Genomic DNA, 18,423 nt, shown 5'->3' with positions numbered 1-18,423 from the left:
TAACAATGTCACAAATAACAATGTCACTAAATAACAATGTCACTTAATTACAATGTCACTAAATAACAATGTCATGAAATAACAATGTCACTAAATAACAATGTCACTAAATAACAATGTCACTAAATAACAATGTCACTAAATAACAATGTCACAAATAACACTGTCACTTAATAACAATGTCACAAAATAACAATGTCATGAAATAACAATGTCACTAAATAACAATGTCACAAATAACAATGTCACTAAATAACAATGTCACAAATAACAATGTCACAAAATAACAATGTCACAAATAACACTGTCACTTAATAACAATGTCACTAAATAACAATGTCACGAAATAACAATGTCACTAATAACAATGTCACTAAATAACAATGTCACAAATAACAATGTCACAAATAACAATGTCACTAAATAACAATGTCACGAAATAACAATGTCACGAAATAACAATGTCACGAAATAACAATGTCACAAATAACAATGTCACTAAATAACAATGTCACAAAATAACAATGTCACAAATAACACTGTCACTTAATAACAATGTCACAAAATAACAATGTCATGAAATAACAATGTCACAAATAACAATGTCACAAATAACAATGTCACTAAATAACAATGTCACTAAATAACAATGTCACAAATAACACTGTCACTTAATAACAATGTCACAAAATAACAATGTCACGAAATAACAATGTCACTAAATAACAATGTCACAAATAACAATGTCACTAAATAACAATGTCACAAATAACAATGTCACAAAATAACAATGTCACAAATAACACTGTCACTTAATAACAATGTCACTAAATAACAATGTCACGAAATAACAATGTCACTAATAACAATGTCACTAAATAACAATGTCACAAATAACAATGTCACTAAATAACAATGTCACGAAATAACAATGTCACGAAATAACAATGTCACAAATAACAATGTCACTAAATAACAATGTCACAAAATAACAATGTCACAAATAACACTGTCACTTAATAACAATGTCACAAAATAACAATGTCATGAAATAACAATGTCACAAATAACAATGTCACTAAATAACAATGTCACAAATAACAATGTCATTAAATAACAATGTCACTAATAACAATGTCACTAAATAACAATGTCACGAAATAACAATGTCACTAAATAACAATGTCACGAAATAACAATGTCACTAATAACAATGTCACGAAATAACAATGTCACAAATAACAATGTCACGAAATAACAATGTCACAAATAACAATGTCATTAAATAACAATGTCACTAATAACAATGTCACTAAATAACAATGTCACTAATAACAATGTCACGAAATAACAATGTCACGAAATTACAATGTCACGAAATAACAATGTCACTAATAACAATGTCACGAAATAACAATGTCACGAAATAACAATGTCACAAATAACAATGTCATTAAATAACAATGTCACTAATAACAATGTCACGAAATAACAATGTCACTAATAACAATGTCACTAAATAACAATGTCACAAAATAACAATGTCACAAATAACAATGTCACTAAATAACAATGTCACTAAATAACAATGTCACAAAATAACAATGTCACAAAATAACAATGTCACGAAATAACAATGTCACAAAATAACAATGTCACAAATAACAATGTCACGAAATAACAATGTCACTAAATAACAATGCCACTAAATAACAATGTCACGAAATTACAATGTTACTAAATTACTTTTTTATCAAAAAAAATCTGTTTTATAATTGGTAACTGGATGAAATTAAGTGTGTTACTGTTTTTTTCTCTGTCAGAGTCATATAAAGGAACCATTGGTTACAACAGTGCCTCTACCAAATGAAAGGATAATTTACAACAGTGCAGGGAAAATGTACTGTATCAGGGTGGGGAAAATGTACTGTATCAGGACGGGGAAAATGTACTGTATCAGGGCGGGGAAAATGTACTGTATCAGGGTGGGGATAATGTACTGTATCAGGACGGGGAAAATGTACTGTATCAGGACGGGGAAAATGTACTGTAACAGGGCGGGGATAATGTACTGTATCAGGACGGGGAAAATGTACTGTATCAGGACGGGGATAATGTACTGTATCAGGGTGGGGAAAATGTACTGTATCAGGACGGGGATAATGTACTGTATCAGGGTGGGGATAATGTACTGTATCAGGGTGGGGATAATGTACTGTATCAGGGTGGGGATAATGTACTGTATCAGGGTGGGGATAATGTACTGTATCAGGGTGGGGATAATGTACTGTAACAGGGTGGGGATAATGTACTGTATCAGGGTGGGGATAATGTACTGTATCAGGGTGGGGATAATGTACTGTATCAGGGTGGGGATAATGTACTGTATCAGGGTGGGGATAATGTACTGTATCAGGGTGGGGATAATGTACTGTATCAGGACGGGGATAATGTACTGTATCAGGGTGGGGATAATGTACTGTATCAGGGTGGGGATAATGTACTGTATCAGGGTGGGGATAATGTACTGTATCAGGGTGGGGATAATGTACTGTATCAGGGTGGGGATAATGTACTGTATCAGGGTGGGGATAATGTACTGTATCAGGACGGGGATAATGTACTGTATCAGGGTGGGGATAATGTACTGTATCAGGGTGGGGATAATGTACTGTATCAGGACGGGGATAATGTACTGTATCAGGGTGGGGATAATGTACTGTATCAGGACGGGGATAATGTACTGTAACAGGACAGGGATAATGTACTGTATCAGGGTGGGGATAATGTACTGTAACAGGGTGGGGATAATGTACTGTATCAGGGTGGGGATAATGTACTGTAACAGGGCGGGATAATGTACTGTATCAGGACGGGGATAATGTACTGTATCAGGACGGGAAAATGTACTGTATCAGGACAGGGATAATGTACTGTAACAGGGTGGGGATAATGTACTGTATCAGGGTGGGGATAATGTACTGTATCAGGGCGGGGATAATGTACTGTATCAGGGTGGGGATAATATACTGTATCAGGACGGGGAAAATGTACTGTATCAGGACGGGGATAATGTACTGTATCAGGGTGGGGAAAATGTACTGTATCAGGACGGGGATAATGTACTGTATCAGGGTGGGGATAATGTACTGTATCAGGACGGGGATAATGTACTGTATCAGGGTGGGGATAATGTACTGTATCAGGGTGGGGATAATGTACTGTATCAGGACGGGGATAATGTACTGTATCAGGGTGGGGAAAATGTACTGTATCAGGACGGGGATAATGTACTGTATCAGGGTGGGGATAATGTACTGTATCAGGACGGGGAAAATGTACTGTATCAGGGTGGGGATAATGTACTGTATCAGGGTGGGGAAAATGTACTGTATCAGGACGGGGATAATGTACTGTATCAGGACGGGGATAATGTACTGTATCAGGGTGGGGAAAATGTACTGTATCAGGACGGGGATAATGTACTGTATCAGGGTGGGGATAATGTACTGTATCAGGACGGGGATAATGTACTGTATCAGGGTGGGGATAATGTACTGTATCAGGGCGGGGATAATGTACTGTATCAGGGCGGGGATAATGTACTGTATCAGGGTGGGGATAATGTACTGTATCAGGACGGGGATAATGTACTGTATCAGGGAGGGGATAATGTACTGTATCAGGGTGGGGATAATGTACTGTATCAGGACGGGGATAATGTACTGTATCAGGGTGGGGATAATGTACTGTATCAGGACGGGGATAATGTACTGTATCAGGGTGGGGATAATGTACTGTATCAGGGTGGGGATAATGTACTGTATCAGTGTGGGGAAAATGTACTGTATCAGGGTGGGGATAATGTACTGTATCAGGACGGGGATAATGTACTGTATCAGGACAGGGATAATGTACTGTATCAGGGTGGGGATAATGTACTGTATCAGGACGGGGATAATGTACTGTATCAGGGTGGGGATAATGTACTGTATCAGGGCGGGGATAATGTACTGTATCAGGGTGGGGATAATGTACTGTATCAGGGTGGGGATAATGTACTGTATCAGGACGGGGATAATGTACTGTATCAGGGCGGGGATAATGTACTGTATCAGTGTGGGGATAATGTACTGTATCAGGACCAGGAAAATGTACTGTATCAGGACGGGGAAAATGTACCTAATAGCCTAGGAAAGGAGAGTGGGCTTGACAGAACAACAGTTATTATCATTTGTTGGTCATTCTACAGAACAGTAAGGGGTAGGCTTATCACTTGGCATGTGCTTATCGCTGGATAAATTAAGTAGTGCACAAATGAGGGATTTCTAATGCACCTTGTAAAGTGGTGTTCCCTCTAAAAGACAGATTAAATCTTTGTTACATTACTACTTTTTATATACTAGAAATTCCACAAGTATATACACTCAAATCTGATTATCCAAATCATGATAATTCAAAACGGACACAAAATGGCCTTAATTGTCCTTTCAACAAAGATAAAACTCCTCTAGGCAATAACGAAGTGACAATGACAGTGGACAAGCTGTGCTATTTATAGACTCAGTAGGTGGTAAGTTTTGAAGATGTTCTGATAACATGTATATACCCAACCAAAGCCTGGGGGTTCAATCAGCCAGGTTTCTATCATTCTATTAAGGGTCAATGCATTCAGCCAGTGTATATTTGTGAGAGTTTTAAAATCTAGTCTTAAAATACTGTAGTCTTGTAAGTAAAACTTCAGCCTTGAAAGTCCAAAACTGGTGACGCAAACATGGAAAAATTGACGTTGGCACGCATGAATCCTCTTGGCAACAAAGTAGTACATGAAAGATGCTTGACAGTTATAAGATGTATCGATAATTGGTTTTTAATACGTAATAGAATAGTACGTTTTCGAATGGGATTTTCAAAATAACAACTGAAAATCAGCTCAATTATAAGATCTCAAGCCAACTGTACATTAATTACTGTATACTAATGATGTAACAAGAGAAAATGAAGGGAAAACTAATGGGCTATAAACATCAATTTATCAATCTCCTGAAATCCTAGACAATGCTCCCAACATTTACCTCGGTAAGAAACATGGTCATTTGGTCATTAAAGCATCTTGCTCTGTCTCACCAGAGACTTGTATATGTGATATACAAGTCTCTGGTCTCACTCCACATACATTTATACAAAGTTGCATCTTTATATACAACCTGCTCATACCTGGTCATAAGCCCACCTCAACCTATTCCTGTTCAGTAAAAACTGTAGTTTCATTGTACTGCAATTATTCAGTTACATGTACACTGTCTGAAGATGTTGTATTTTTTTTTACATTGTCCCCAGGACTAATAACAGGGTAGGTAGGGTACAAATTATATATAACCAATACATGTATTATGTACGTGATACATGTTGAAATTTCTGTTTATTGTGAAGGATGTGTGTGCAGTCTTTTAAATGGGTAGCCCCTCTACCGAACAACAAAGAGATTTCCTTTACTTTGAACTTTCCACTAATGGACCTTATATTTTACCTCTACTCTATCCATTTTTCCAATTAAAATTTTCAATCCCTTCCTTATAAATTACTGATTCTCTTTACTTTTTCAGAGAGTTCCACATTTATTCATATTTTCCAAACTTTTGTAATTGTCTAGGATGTTTACCCAATCAAACACAGTACATATTTATACTCACTTTTTCCTGAAGTCCATAGAATTCGTTGTAGTTCATATTTATACTCACTTTTTCATGAAGTCCGTAGAATTCATTGTAGCGTCGAAACAGGAACCATGATTTATCCCCATTTTGAACCAGCACTTTGTATACCTGAAGTGAAAACAAATGTTTCATCACATTCCAAATTGCTGTTGGCGTCCGTTTAAAATTGTCTCGTTCATTTCTTTTAGAAGATCTAGAATATCTAGAGAGTTGTGGTAGCACAGTGATCTGTAGTCCCATAATATCCTCCGTCTCCATCGTTCAACAAGGGAAGATAACTCCAGGTGTTAAGTCACACAGAGGCACGTTTTAAATCATGTGTCTATAACTGTTTGCATCATCAGTAACGGCATATCTCTGATATATAGCAGTAATCTCGTCCTACACATCCCAGGTAATGAACCGTCCTAACCATTATCACGACACTTAAACTTGACTTTGTATGAGCACATATGCTTCTAACACCTGTCAATTTACAAGATTGCAGCTACTCAGCTTCTGTGAATGTATATGCCAAGTATTAGTGGTCAATGAACTGGACCAATAGCTCGAGACACGACCTACGCGACTTTGTATATTCTTGTGGATAATAGAATTAGTTGTATAACACCGTCTATGCGCCTTGCGTTTTCCATGTCCTTGAACTTTATATCAGTAGTGTTGTATACCAACTGACCGGTCAAGTTTCTGGACACTATATATACCTCCTGTATGTTTATACACCTATTCTTATACCAACAGGTAAGCAGCACAGGTGTTTTGTCCTAAATAAACACCTGAGCTGATAGGCTGTTAACTATACAGATCTCGCTACCATATGTCAGTTTTATTACAAACAACACAAATATAAAACCAAAAAGTCTATCCAGAATTTTTTTCCCACAGTTTTTTTCTTTATGAACTGTCATTACATGTCCAAGTTGTTGTTTTAAGGTATTAGTTATGAAAAGGTTTATGAATATATGTTTCTAAGGCATAACAATCTGAACTAATTATAGTTTGTGAATTAACACCTTGTCACCTCTAATTACATTGTATAATGCCTGAATTGTTCTTTATGCTGTTTTTCAAATGAAAAATTGTAATTCATTAGTTTTTCTTGTGAGTTGCTTCTCCATTTTCAACTGCTAAGAGTAACATGTTTAATATACAAAAAAAAGTAATGTTTCTTAAAAAAGGCATGGCTGTACTATAGGACTCATTCACAGGACACCATAATTATAAAACATGACACTCATCCATCAATAGTTATAATTTTGTCTTGATCATGTTTGATAACCCTTTTGCAACATCACAGGGAATAATTTCAAAATGTTCTAAATCCCCAATGGTCTTCCAATATACAATTTTCTTCATAATAGTAAAGAAGAAAAAAACATAATTAACGAGAAAATAACCTAGTAAGCAAATAACTGCTTGTATTACATTCCGTAGAAAAGTGGGAGAAACCTGTATGTAAATGCTGAGTTTACTGTAACATCACAGAATTGGATTCTTGGATGTCCTTCTTTACAGTAATTTGATATTGCTAGTATTTATTCAATTAGTTAGATACTTGTTATATCCACGTACATGACTCACTAGATTGTCTCACCGATGTGTTCAATTACAATAAATGCTTTAATGTTATTTATAAATGTATGATTTGATTCAAATTGATGATTTTTGATAACTGATAACAAAAAGACAAAAATGAAGGAATTATCGGAAAGAAATTTCGATCAGATTTGTATCTGTGTCCTTTATGCATATGAATTAATTAACGAAAGGCTCCAAACAAATTCTTATTAAAAAAAAGACAAACTGATATCAATTATATATTCTGGTATGGAAGAAATTTCATTATTGAATATTCAAACTATTAAAGATGATTTCACAAAAGCCTTGAGTAAATTGTTTTATTCTAGAAATTAAAATATGAAATAGTTAGAAGGCAAAGATGTAAACAACTGCTGAGTCAATATGGATATTCTTAACTAAAAGCAGATCAATGTTTTTAAATAACTGTTGAGTCCCTCAATGTAAAACTATTATGCTATATCATTCTGACAAACATACTGCAGAAATTGACTCATTATGAAAACTTCAACAGCTGATGAGTCACTCGATGCACCACTTCTTTTTCTAATGGATTCTGGAAATTACAGAAAATAATACGGACTCAAATTTAATCAATCATTGAGTTACTCACTCCAAAGATTGACTCATGAAATGAGCCAACCAAATGACATTTAGATTAGTAGCCTTGAAGTACTGTAAAGTTAGTTATCCTTGAGACAGTGTTATACAATGGTCAAGGTATATAGGATAGTACATATCTCACTAATGTCCTTGAGTGGACAATGTGACTGACCCTTGTGGCTGGGCCAGATAGATCTCTAATCACTGCTGGACATTCACCATACAATGTACTACTGCTAACAATTTACTAAGGCTGGTTTGGTATTGTTTAACTTTCTATCAACAGCTATGGTAATTTAAGGACGGCCTCATCTGCGCGTGTCATGCGAGATGCATGTGCGTGGCGAGTATGTGTGTTTTGGGAGGCTGCAGTAAATTTGTGGTTTGTCTCTATGTAATAAGTGTAAAACTTGTGCTGACTTTATAGTGCTACCTCAATGACCCAGAATGAAATATTTATCTCCAGTGTCTGATCCCCAAATCACCAACAATTGACCTTGTTATCTGGAAGTTGACCGTTGAAGCAGGAGTTTAATATTTGATTCTGGGCACAAGGAATGTGTCAAAACCCTGTCACACAGCCCACTGCCACATCCTTAACACTCTTAATTACTTGCCGTTTTTGTTGGAATTCCTAAGAAGAATATATATGCACATGCAAAATTGCAAGCCTAATAGGAAAGTAAATACGTGTACCATAGACTTCATTCTGAAAAACTAAAACCTTAAAACCAAACATTTTAAACCACATATTCTGTAGAACTACCTTATTTATATTAGAATGTTAATATTTATATAACAAAGTTGTGTCAAAATTATTAAAAAATAGTGAGTTTCAAAAATTAGCAAAAAGGTTTTTTTTTCCAAAATCAATAAATGAGTATAACATCTCACTTCCTTATTGGAATAGCTGTGTTTGACCTTTGACCGTTTCATATTGACTGATGACTGATTAAATCTAATCAAGTGTAAAAATCAATTTACATAGTACATACAATGTTTTAACCTCAGAGTGATCAAGCGTTATATTTTGACCTTTTCACCTTGACTGATGACCATCCACACTTCACCCAAGGCATAGATCCTGATGTTACAACAGTATTAGGAAAATATTTACAAAATTTGTTTTGATATTCCTCAGATATATTGTACAATCTTCTTACCTCAATGTGGTCAACCATGACCTTTAACCCTTTAACCTTGTAATCAGTAACCACCTTTTTAACAGTTGTTGTCCCTATTATAATTACCATTGTATATCTAAATCTTTATGTATACACAGTTAAGCTGAATTATATTTCAAATTCTTTCTCTCATGTCAGCAAAAAGTTCATTTGCATTTTTTTCACATTAATTAAAGTATTTTTGCACATACATGATTTCAGCCTCATGTGACGTACATCAAGATGTATACTTTGGCAAAATGATGTTGGGTTTAATTAAGCCACTCAATATTGACGCAAACTTCAGGTCTCTGTATTTCCTGAAGAACTCTGCAGTCTTCGTAAATTTTCAAACAGATAAACACAAAAGGTTTATACTGAGAAATTTGGTGTGCCCAAATTTACTAAACCCAAATATGGAAAAATACAAAACTAGAAAATGTCTGTAAGTCACTGCCATATGAAATTAGTTTCAGTGATCTATCCATGAAAGAATGAAGTTACTGAGTGTTTAGATTGAATTAGTTGATCATTGTCTATATATATAACAAGTGTGACCTTGGCCTTGATCTTGGAACCCCAAAACACCACAATGTCCTAAGTATACTCATACATGTCCTTTGTATAAAATTTGACCAAAATCTGTAAAATAATTAAGTTGCTAAGTGTTTACATTGAATCAGGACATGACCCCACAGGATATAACCTGACAGGACGGACAAGGGCAACACTATATGGCCTTGCCCCATTTTATGGCAGGAGGGATATAAAGGTTTCTAAAAATGCATTTTCCTTACATTAACATATGTGTATTTTTCATGTTCCTTTTCAGACTTTTTCTTCAAATTACTGTATTATCCAAATTTTCTCCACACTTTTTTTTTTTAAACTTTCCTTCATATTTCATATTATTACTTGTTTTGATCAACTACAGAAATATTAGGTACAAGGAGTTGCTGATGCTGATACTGCTACCAAGGGGTAAAATCTGTGGTCTTTAGGTTTATGTTTCAGAGTTAGATACCAGTCATTCAACAGAGTACTATCCAAAAAAATTAACAAAACAAAATATTTGATGGTCCATCAACAAGATTCTATCATAGCTGACTTTTATGATGATTACATGTTTTGGTTGGCTTGGTTCTGATGACTGTTGGCCCAGCCAACTGAATCATTCCATGCTGTACATAGAGTGATCATGAGGGGGAGCTCAGTCCTCAATCATACACCCTATTGAGTACGCTGCCAAGATGTATCTGCACCATGAATGCGTGCATGGGGATCAGTGTCAGTTTGCTGTTTGTGAGGTCATCATAAGAACCAAACATTTAGGTGACATTGGCCTTTTTCGAGTGTCAACTATAGTGAATATAACTTTTAAAACTCTAGTCTAGTAGAAGCGAACACACTTCGGTTACATGTAATGCACATGCGTAGAGGAAAAAGAAATTGCAATGCGTATATCTAGTTGACTTTTTTTCTTTGGTCTGACTACAGCAACTAGACTTAGCACAGCACAGCACAGCAGAGTTTGGTTGTTATTTATATGTAATCACATTAAATGGAACAGCCTGACAATAGAAAATAGTTCACGCTCGAAGTAAGCCATTAGATGTTGACTTTAGGAATACCATCGACAGTACTATTATGATGTTGAAATCATAATTTTTATGTAAACAAGAGGCCCAAAGGGCCTGTATTGCTCACCGGGATTTTTCGGCATTATGGAAAAATCCTATAATTTAAATTATATTTCAAATATTTTCTCTTTCTGCCACCCTAAGGGTGTCACATCCTTCATTTATACAACATAAAGCACTGCCAAATAATTCTCCAGACCAAATTTCATCAAAATCAATTTAGTTGTGCAGGACTAGAAGAGTTTTAAAAACATTTACCTTTCAGCCCATTTGACTTGACTGAGATCTTATAGATATATTGCATCATACAAAGTTTCATCAAACTTGGTTGATATTTATTCTAATTAACATGTTCATAAGGTTCAGTAATATTATTATTACAAAGGGCAATAACTCTGTAAATTACAATTGAATAATTTCCATTTTCAAATTCGTCTGAGATCTTGTCAATATATGGCTACATACAAAGTTTCATCAAACTTGGTTGATATCTACTCCAGTTATCGTGTTCACAAGGTTGAATAATATTATTATTACCAAGGGCAATAACTCTGTAAGTTACAATTGAATAATTCCCATTTTCGTTCTCATCTGAGATCTTGTCAATATATGGCTACATACCAACTTTGTTGATATTTATTCTAGTTATTGCGTTCAAAAGGTAATTGTTGACGGACGGCCGGATGTCACGGTATGCCGCTTAGACTTGGTGAGCTAAACATGAAAACATGTTTTCAAGACAAATAAAAAGAAATTTCGGTCAAAAACATGTTTTCATTTAACTCTACCAGTTAGGAAAAAACTGTACATTGAAGTTATAATATATTGCACAATTGGTGCCAATGCTGGAAAATGTTTTTTCCACAACTGTTAATATGAGCAGGGGAGGTAAGGTGACATTCCAGGATCTGGACCAGTCAACACATATATAATGATACTGACATAAAATAATGCTATATATATCCACTTCAACCATTCCATACCTACCAGTACATGTATTATTGTTACATATCATATGTTATTCTAAACAAAGTACAGGTGAGTTTAAGGACACAACCAGATTGACGTGGGCACTGGAAAAATGTATGTTTGTCACAATAAGCATAACTGTCAAGATTATTTAGGATATACAGTATGCTAAATGTTTGTCACTGACAGTCACCAAATGTTTGTCACTGACAGTCACCAAATGTTTGTCACTGACAGTCACCAAATGTTTGTCACTGACAGTCACCAAATGTTTGTCACTGACAGTCACCAAATGTTTGTCACTTGTCAGTAACCAAATGTTTGTCACTTGTCAGTCACCAAATGTTTGTCACTTGTCAGTCACCAAATGTTTGTCATTTATCAGTAACCAAATGTTTGTCACTTGTCAGTCACCAAATGTTTGTCACTTATCAGTCACCAAATGTTTGTCACTTGTCAGTCACCAAATGTTGTCACTTGTCAGTCACCAAATGTTTGTCACTTGTCAGTCACCAAATGTTTCAAATGTTTGTCACTTGTCAGTCACCAAATGTTTGTCACTTGTCAGTCACCAAATGTTTATCACTTACAGTCACCAAATGTTTGTCACTTATCAGTCACCAAATGTTTGTCACTTAGTCACCAAATGTTTGTCACTTGTCAGTCACCAAATGTTTGTCACTGACAGGCAACAAATGTTTGTCACTGACAGTCGCCAAATGTTTGTCACTTATCAGTCACCAAATGTTTGTCACTTATCAGTCACCAAATGTCACTAATAGATACAATTCCTACCAACTAGAAACCATTAGGCTCTGGGGTCTTTCCCCACCCCTAGGGACTTAATTTCTTGGTTATATGTTTTGAACCGTTGAGATCCCAACCCCAATAACTAGCATTGTTTGACATCAACAAATATAGATACAGTGTATTAACAAATTGAACATTAAAACCTGTCGTCTAGATGATAAACATAATATTACAGGTAAATATGCAGCTTTTATTTCCTTGGCAACTAAACCAGCTAGTGATTATTGTAATTTTTTTTTCTTGATTTTACTATGTGATCTTGACTTTAAGTGACAACTTTATGAGAGTAAAGTCTCATAAAGAAAGAAGGGAGAAAACTCATAGAAAAACTTCCTCCATTCTGAATGCCATAAAGTATCAGAAAACAGGAAGGGAGATAACTCCTCTAAAGCTCACCACATATTTGTTCTCCTTTTCTGTACAATGTAGAAAAATAAATACTGTGAAGTCTCAGAAGGAAGGGAGGTAACTCCTATAAAACTCACCACATATTTTTTCTCCTTTTCCCAGGTTTGTGTATCGTCTATACGGACACTTGTCCATTTGGACTTTGCCCCAGCGCCAGCCCCTGAGCCCACCCTGGACTTCTCAAATGATCCAGCTAAAGCTTCATTACTCATGGCTGGACTTGCTCATTTATCTGAATACAGAAAATAAAACAATTTAATACAAGTTATCTGTTGATAAAATTCAGAAAATAAAACAACACAATTTATCTGTTGATAAAATACAGAAAATAAAACAATTTTATACATTGTTAAATGTATTGTTTAACATCCTGTCAACAGCTATGGAGTATGAGATAGTCTTGCTTGTGGTGAATGTGTTCATGTCTTAGGAGGGTGTGGTATGCTCATACTTGTCCCTTTGTGTGGAATTGATGCCGATTTTACAGTGCTAACTGCAGCATACTGCCAAAGATATCCAGCAGAGATGTGACTTCACCAAGTAAACTGATATATTGACAACGGCAAATCTTTATTTGTTTGCGTGGTTTATCACCCTGTGAACAGCCAGGGTCATTTTGAGACGGGATCTCATTGTTGTAGTTTGTGAGTACCTCACTGAACAACATACAGGAGGCTCGTGACATGCCATCCAGAGCAATAAGGGTAAAGTGTTCTTGCCCAAGGACAAAACCAGACAGCATATACTGGCCTATTTTCTAGCTCCCTGAGAGAAACATACAGACAAAGGTAGGGAGCGTCATACCACCTCAGATCTTCACCTGAGGTTGACAACAGGAAATCAGGAGCAGCAATTAGTAGTAATGGCCAATTTGTAATTAACATTTAAATCAATAAATGTCTCAAATTGGCAAATACTGTGTGGTCCTTTGGGTCAGGTATGTTAAAGGTAACGAGCTGAACCAAGAGACTTAACACAGATTCCCTGGCCTTCATGGATCGGTGGGATCCTATACTGTAACAACAAACCGTAAGACTAGAGGATTGTGACATTTCCCTGTATACTCGAAGGAAAAAACGCATGTAAGCAAGCTAACAAATTATAGTTAACAAGCATGATGAATATCGTTTAGTCAATTCTTGTCCCCTACTGCCCCTAAAAATAGTAACAGTGACCTTGACCCAAAAACCCTGAAACTCGAATTTGATCTGTAGCTACTAATACTGAAGTTGAGTACCATTTTTCATCTTATTTTTCTTAATACATAATATTCGTATCTGCTTTATTAAACTCTGATCAATGAAATACTCAGTTGAATATTTAGGCACATTTATTAATTCAGAATTTTGATGTAGATACTAAACAATGTACCTGATGCAAAAATTCCATTAAAAATTTTGTTTTTATAAATGATTTATACATATACTTTTAATGCTTACATGAATGTTTTATCGTTCACCAATATTTATCAAAGTGAAATTTTTAGTAAACCCTCTTATAGCTAGGGAAAGGGGAAAAAAAACAAAAATGATTTGATTTGAAAAGTAATTATGTTGATCCTTTTCAATCTTCAAATGAAGTTCAATTGTGAATGTTGCACATTTTCCTAAAGTATCAAAGTTTATTCATCTTAAAAATTCTGAGAAAGTTAACCTTTGTTCATGATAACTTGAAAATATGATAAACAACTTTACAGGGGCAATAACTCTTTCAACCTGCCTGACCATGTGGGTTTTCTCTAGCCACTCCGGTTTCCTTCCACAGTACAATCCTTTACACACTTCCATCCCATGCCAACAAGCATGATTAAGATCAGTTGGTATAACTTGTTCTTCAATTGTTGTAAAACAAGCATACTGGGTATTGCTAAAAATAATAATAGTGACCTAGATCCAAAACCCCTGAAACTCTAACTTCATCTGTAGCTACTCATACTGAAGTTACATACCAACTTTCATCAACATACCTTGAGGCATGGCTGAGAAAAGTGCGGAAAACCGACAGGCGGACAGGTGCAAAAACGGACGGACAGATCAACTAGAGGAAACCCACCAAACAATTCCATACCATATCATAAAACTACCATCAAATTTCAACAGACCTATACAAATTAATCTAGGTACAAAAACATAGATTATATGCCCGTCATCCATCAAATATCAAACATAACTGATACTTAATTGATGTTTTTGTTAACGTTTTTCAGTTTACCATGTTCCTATTAACTTCGGAACAGATGTTTATTCCTTGAACAGTATTTAAGACTTGCTATACAAAAATATTGAAACAAAACAATAATTGAACTTGTTTGATCAATTCCATTAACATTGAGAAATCATGTAAGATCTTGCTTGATTCAGTTTAAAACATATTGTATTGCCAATAACAGCAAAAGGATCGGGCATAAGTTACAAGAACATTATAAATGCCCGTTCCTAATAATATTATTACACGTATGTATACATCATAAGATGGCTATAGAAATTAGTAAGTATGTACAGCATTATTGGATAAGAAAAGCGGAAAGAAGGAGAGTGAATGAGGGAGTGATCATGGTATTGAATGGACTAAAGGAAAAATAATAGATGCATGATAGTTTATAACATCTTAATCACAAGATGTATTAAGTAGTACACAAACTAATATACACATGCATATATACTCAATCACACACATATATATCATCATTATATTAGTGGGAGGTCAGATCAAGTGGTAAACCTTTCCGGCAAGGACAGTACAAGTGATACACTAGACCACTTTACACAACTGTCAACTATTCTATTGTTCATCTGATTCTGCATGTTTGCTTGATTTATATCATATTTACATATACTCAGAATAATTCTACCAGATATAACACAGGACGCTTCTTGTGTACTGAAAATGAACCAAAGTAGGGGTGGGCTTATTTCAGACACGATCCTTAGCAATTTTGTCAATTTCTGTGACCATATATATAATATATGCAAATTATGTCTAGCAGGAAGAGCCGTTTTATAATCTAATCAAGAAGCTAGCTAGGTGTTGGTCAAAATATTATCATTTTTAGAAAAAAATAATACTTACAACTACAGTATTCAGTCGGACAGTGTTGACAGATCAAACAATGAAACAGCTGGAGACTAAATCAGAGGCACAACAACGGAAGGTGGGTGTCTAGGGGATGGTTTAATCTGAACTTTACCCTGGTGTAGGTACATATAGCCAACATTTGTAAATATCAGCGTGGTGTCTCTCCCATGATAAACCAATACTAGGTTATCACTGCCCGTTACAGCTCCGCTTATAAACAAGGAAAGATATAACTGGACAAAATGATACAAGTTAAATCTTCCATTGATTAAATTATTACCGTAAATATTCATGTATAGTGCACTTTTTTTTCAAAATTTGACAAGTGAAAAAATCCACTGCACACTATACACAGGTATAAGCCTTTGTCGGTCAGATGCATGGATGTCATGAATGTGATGGGAGATTTGTAATCGTTTCCCTTGACAGTAGGATTATGATTTAATACTAGATATATAAAGCATATACAAATGTAGTAAGTAAATATTGAACAAATAATCAAAGATATAAATAGTTATTTTTATGTTTAATTCCTTGAAATTGTATATATCTATCAGCAATTATACGTGGATTCATGCAGTCTCACTTGAGCAAGTTGCTGCATTCAGGTCCAAAACAATGTATGAGGACTCAATTAACATCAAACAAAACTTATAAATAAATCACCTTATAAATCCGGAACTTTGTCAGAAACTGATAGTGTTCAAGTTGTAGGTGAACATATCGCATTTGAAGAAAAAAAATGCTACTCATGCTTTGAGCAATATCTTTTTTAAACAATCGAAAATGATCTCGGCAACATTGCTGTTGTGGTTGCTCTTCTAATAATGGATACTTTCAATTTTGCAGGGTCAATAATAATGCTTGCCGTCAACCCCAGTCGCACCCCTCCAAACAGAAATAAATAATCAGTGCCTTTATATCACAGGCACCCAATCTGCATTGAACCAGACTGTACATCTACTTCAAATGTTCTCCCTGTCTCCGTCCGGGGTATGGCTCTCTTTTGATGCACACACAAATTTTACAGGTGTTTTTGTCATACGGTCATTTTCAGTTTATATCATATCGCCATACAATGATTTAGGCTATATGTTGATAACACAAGTAGATGATAACGTTCATCAACACTGTACATAGTAACTACATACCCTGTCCATCATGACGAGGAATCCGTGTTATTTTGAACCCGACATCAACGACGCGCTCCGCCCACCGGTACGTACAGATACGGGCCCACAACCTGGTACTCGTTCTGAGTACTACCTACAAACCGCCTATAGTAGACTAACCGGCCGGTGACGGATAGGTTAAAGTTTTGATACTTGTCAACATGGAACATTTGCACGTGTACCACATGAAACTCATATACATGTTTGTGTCAGTCACAGGGGGCTCGATTTCTCTAGATCTGCGACGTCCTATCAACAAATAATTATAGGTCATTTGAGGACGGCCTCCCGAGTACGAGATGCATGCGTGTGGTGAATGCACGTGTGCGCGTTTTCGGAGTGGCTGAGGTATAGCGCGGAACCGGTGCCTACTTTGCAGTGCTACCTCACTGAAGTGTACTGCCGAAGACCCCTACCCCTCAGGACACCCCACCCGGTCACATATCAGTATCGATTCTATAGTTCTGATTTTTTTTCATTTTGGAATGTTTTAGAATGAAAATACGTGTACTTACATGCATATTTCCAAGTCCAAGATTAGATATTTAAAAAAAAAGTTCTTGTATTCTACAAATGATAATACTCGTCGTAGTAATATTGAATGATGAAATTCAAATTCATTTATTCTCTTTTCACATGATGTATAGAGAAGATATTTACAATACGATACCAGAAACATATATAACAAAGACTAATATGTTTCTGACAATACATACAATTATTGTAGTGTACTGTTTCAAAACATAACGCTTATGTTATTAATTTAATACTAGTTATATTCATCAGTTCATTTAGCTTATAATAATGTTTGGTAGGCCAAGATATATATGACTTTGTAACAACGTCTATACAGTGTAGCTAAATCGTAACAAACTAACGTTTACAACGCGAAAGATAAATTTCATTTATAATAGATTATGGGAAAACGCCACCATAAATCACAAAAGTCATTCAATACTTAGATTGATGTCGAACAAAAATAACGTTCCCCGGATATCGTTTGCTCATTAGGGATGTACACGTACTTACATCCATCACAGGGACCTGAGGATTTGTTATATAATTAGATCTTCCCTGGTGCGTATAGCACCTTTCCAGACGGTTTTTAGGGGGCTTCATATTCTCAGACCCCTGTGGATGATAACTGGGGGCCTTGGCGGGAATACTCAATAGACCCTTTGTGTAATGACTGGGGTCAGTTTGACCCATGGGTGTGATACAGAGCTACTTGAAGCGAGATTTGGCTCAGATAAAACGGTCCCCCGTGTTGAGAAAAGAGGGGTGGGGG

The 18,423-nt window shown here is 35.6% G+C and overlaps 1 protein-coding gene across 1 annotated transcript in view; it reads right to left on the bottom strand.

Moving 5' to 3' along the window:
• Nucleotides 1-17,058, bottom strand: part of LOC117325856 (serine/threonine-protein kinase Sgk1-like) — a 58,948-nt gene extending 41,890 nt beyond the window's left edge. The window contains 3 exon segments of the mRNA XM_033882354.1: nt 5,742-5,825; nt 12,966-13,120; nt 16,630-17,058. Of these exon segments, the coding sequence (XP_033738245.1) occupies nt 5,742-5,825; nt 12,966-13,100 (219 nt within the window). The 5' untranslated portion in view covers nt 13,101-13,120; nt 16,630-17,058.
• Between the last annotated feature and the right edge of the window lie 1,365 nt (nt 17,059-18,423).

The sequence above is a fragment of the Pecten maximus genome, chromosome 4 (genome assembly GCF_902652985.1).
Source record: "Pecten maximus chromosome 4, xPecMax1.1, whole genome shotgun sequence".
Taxonomy (NCBI): Eukaryota; Metazoa; Mollusca; class Bivalvia; order Pectinida; family Pectinidae; genus Pecten; species Pecten maximus.
Note: the sequence above shows the minus strand (reverse complement) of the source record. Positions and strands in the feature narration are given on the sequence as shown.